Genomic DNA, 3,911 nt, shown 5'->3' on the forward strand with positions numbered 1-3,911 from the left:
GGAAGAGGTGTAATGAGGAGGGGGAGGGAGGTACAGGGAATGGTAGGAGAATGGATGAGGGTGCTCTGGTGTGGTCTTATCTTTCTTTTTTGTGATTGTTACTCTCTTGTAACTCGTAACCTTTTCTCCAGCACTTATATTATGACTTTATTATGTTGCAAGTGGAAATGAAAAAGGTGGGGACATCGTGGAAACAGACAGAAAAGGATGCACAGGACAGGCTTCGCTAGAGAAATGTTGTTGATGGCCTGTGCTCCACTGGGAGTTAAAAAGGGCAAGAGAGAGATGTTGCAAGACATCTTTTTTGTGTTTGTTACTCTCTTGTAACACCTCTCATCTTCCACACTTCTATGACCTTATTGTGTTGCAAGTGCCGTAATACTCTTACTAAAAAACTGTGTCATGTCTGTGTCACATCTGTGTCATGTCTGTGTCATGTCCATGTCATGTCTGTGTCACATCTGTGTCACATCTGTGTCATGTCCGTGTCATGTCTGTGTGCAGCTCTTTGTCTACAACGGCAACGACGACCGCCTGGAGCTGTGCCTGGAGCCCTACGGTCACTTCCCCGTGGAGAACCGCGTGGAGAGTCGCGCTCAGACCATGCTGCCCACCTGTCACTGTGGCTTGAAGACCTCGTACAAGCCTTTCTCGGGTGAGTGTGTGTCTGTGTCAGGTGTGTAGGTGAGTGTGTGTAGGTGTCAGGTGTGTAGGTGAGTGTGTGTCTGTGTCAGGTGTGTAGGTGAGTGTGTGTCTGTGTCAGGTGTGTAGGTGAGTGTGTGTCACTGTGGCCTCAAGACGTCGTACAAGCCTTTCTCAGGTGAGTGTGTGTCAGTTTCAGGTATGTAGGTAAGTGTGTGTCACTGTGGCTTGAAGACCTTGTACAAGCCTTTCTCAGGTGAGTGTGTGTCTTTGTGACCTGAAGGGTGTGTGTTCCGGCCTAGATATTTCAACTCCTTCTCCTGTTTCAGTTGTTTACTATTGACATGGATGTCCAGGGGACTATGACCATGGCTCACTTTCACAACTTCTGTTTTTGATGTGCTTATTTTCATGTCAAGTAAAGTCAAAATAAATCAATTTCCCATCCGTGTGTTGAAAACTGTTTTTGTGCTTTCTGTCCACATGTTATTATTTCACAGGTGGGGGGTTGGCAGGTGCTCTGATGTGGTTTGCCCCTTCTTTCCAACTGAACTTCTGTCTTCTTTATCTCTCCTCCTTCATTTGTGTGTATGTTAATCTCTTAATCTGTAGTGACACCTTTATTCTTGTGAGCTCATCTGAGCTATTTGGGTTGCAAGTGCCATAAAACTGTTGCTGTTACTAAACTTATTCCGTGGGTGGTTGGTGGGTGCTCTGGTGTGGTTTGCTTCTTCTTTCCTATCAAACTTCTATCGTCTTCATCTCCTCTCTTTTTTTTTGTGTGTTTGTTACTCTCTTGTAACACCTCTAATCTTCGGCACTTATATGACCTTATTGCATTGCAAGTGACGTAAAACTCTTACTAAAACAAAACAAAACGTATTGCACAGGTCAAGGTCACTCTCTGAGGTCGTCCACCAGCTCGGAAGATCGTATGCCCACAGACATCCCCATGTCGCCCAAGCGCCACGAGGCGCGCCGTGTGACCACGTTCTGTGACCCCGCCATCCATCAGGAGTCCATCGAGGAGGAGGAGGAGGAGGAGGAGGAGTCTGCCCCAGGAGAGAGGAAGGAGGGAAGTGCCTCTACCTCCTCCTCCTCCTCCCAACCATCCTCTCACTGCCTCCCCCCGGCTGAGCTGCTGCGGAGCCTCCCCCTGCGAGGTCTTCTGTCTACCCCCGGCAGTCTCCCTCAGCCCCTCCTCACGGCCCCTGACAGCGGCCGATTGGTTCGTCGAGGCCCCGGCTACAGCGAGCTCAGCCCCATCCCGGAGAACTCGTCCAACGAGAGGGCGGACATGTTGCATCAGCTGGTGCGCCGCATGGAGCGGGCCGTGGAGACCATGGGCCAGGAGGCTGAGGCCATTAGCAGTGGTCGCAACCCTCCGCAGATCCGATCATCTTTTGCCGGGCTCGTGAGTGGGGAGGGAGAGGAGGAGGGAGAGGGAGTTGAGGTGAAGGAGGGGGAGGTGGAGAACAACTCTGGCACTGCCGGTACAACGACATCATCCACCACCACCACCCCGACAGTACCTGTCGCTGCAACAACGACATTGCTTTCTTCGTCTGCGCTCTCAGCTCAGGCCACTTCTTCCCCCTCCCCCTCCCCCTCCTCCTCCTCCAAGCGGTGGGAATACTCTGCCTCCTCCACTTACCACCCTCACTCACCGGTCACCGTGACAACCAACAGCCCTGGACTGGCGTCCCCTTCCACCCCACGTGTACCCCACTTCCATGATGTGTCCGCTTCACCCTCGGCTACTCTCTCTCCGCCCCAGTCACAGGGCTCAACGTCCCCCCTCTCTCACCCCGGACCTACGGCAGACTCTCTTCAGGTGGGCCTCGGCCGTCTCGCTACTCTAAACCACAGCCCTTCCTCTTCTTCTTCTTCTTCTAGCAATCCGGCTTCAGCGTCTCCGTATGGAAACAGTCGCACGAGCTTCAGCGAGAACGATACGTCATCGAGGGCTGCTCAGGGTGAAGGTCAGGACGGAGAGGAGATGGAAGCAGACGCTAACGCCATTGCTATCTTGGCTGGTGAAGTGGCCTCAAACATTGCGGCAATGGACCAGGATATCAAACCATTCTCTCCAACTTCGTCCAACCACCCCGAAGAAGGAAAAGGAACTTCTTTGCCAATAGCCACTTCAACTGGGGAGGATGTTTCCGAAGAGACCTCAGCGTCCGTGCCGAGACATTTGTCGGGGGAGAGTACGGAGACTGGTGTGGAGATGATGGACACAGTCTGGACCGAGTCAGACCACCAGCTGATTGGCTCAGCGCTACCCGCACAGACGAACATCGAGGCTCGCATGAGCATCGACTTGCAAGACAGGGGAACGACATCCCGGGAGGAAGCTATGAGGGAGGAGGAGGAGGAGGAGCTGGAGGATTTGTTTGTGAAGGAGCAGACGCCAGATGTGGCACAGGTAAGTCGCAGGCGATGTACGACGAATGGGAAAACCTGGAGGGGACATTGGCATAAATGGCGGGAAAATATGGAGGATTACTGCCTTTCTTTCATCTGTTCATAAGAACAACTGCTGTGGGTGGTTGGTGGGTGCTCTGAAGTATTTTGCTCCTTCTTCTCTATCAAACATCTGTCGTCCTTATCGCTCCTTCTTTTCTTTGTATTTTACTAGCTAGTAACATCTCAATTCTTAGGCACTCGTACAATGATCAAATTGTGTTGCAAGTGCAGTAAAACTCGTACCAAAACTAACTGTCAACTTTTGCTATTCCTTTTGTACACAAATATTTCAGAAATGTCACTAGAAGATGACTTTAGCCATTTCTGATTCAAGTAGTAACGAGGTAGTAACGATGGAGTAACGAGGTAGTAACGATGCAGTGATAATGCATTAATGATGTAGTAACGAGGCAGTAACGATGGAGTAAAGAGGGAGTAACGATGCAGTAATGATGTAGTAACGAGGTAGTAACGATGTAGTAACGAGGTAGTAACGATGCAGTGATAATGCAGTAATGATGTAGTAACGAGGTAGTAACAATGCAGTGATAATGCAGTAATGATGGAGTAACGAGGTAGTAACGATGCAGTGATAATGCAGTAACGATGTAGTAACGAGGTAGTAATGATGTAGTAACGAGGTAGTAACGAGGTAGTAACGATGCAGTAACGATGCAGTGATAATGCAGTAACGATGTAGTAACGAGGTAGTAATGATGTAGTAACGAGGTAGTAACGAGGTAGTAACGATGCAGTAACGATGCAGTGATAATGCAGTAACGATGTAGTAACGAGGTAGT

General features: G+C 50.0%; 1 protein-coding gene across 1 annotated transcript in view; it reads left to right on the forward strand.

The window, feature by feature from the left end:
* LOC101860657 (deubiquitinating protein VCIP135) overlaps nt 1-3,911 on the forward strand; it is a gene marked incomplete in the record, with an annotated part of 37,204 nt that overhangs the window by 31,886 nt on the left and 1,407 nt on the right. Inside the window, 2 exon segments of the mRNA XM_005099718.3 lie at nt 505-655; nt 1,533-3,070. Of these exon segments, the coding sequence (XP_005099775.2) occupies nt 505-655; nt 1,533-3,070 (1,689 nt within the window).

This window comes from Aplysia californica, unplaced genomic scaffold (genome assembly GCF_000002075.1).
Source record: "Aplysia californica isolate F4 #8 unplaced genomic scaffold, AplCal3.0 scaffold00223, whole genome shotgun sequence".
NCBI lineage: Eukaryota > Metazoa > Mollusca > Gastropoda > Aplysiida > Aplysiidae > Aplysia > Aplysia californica.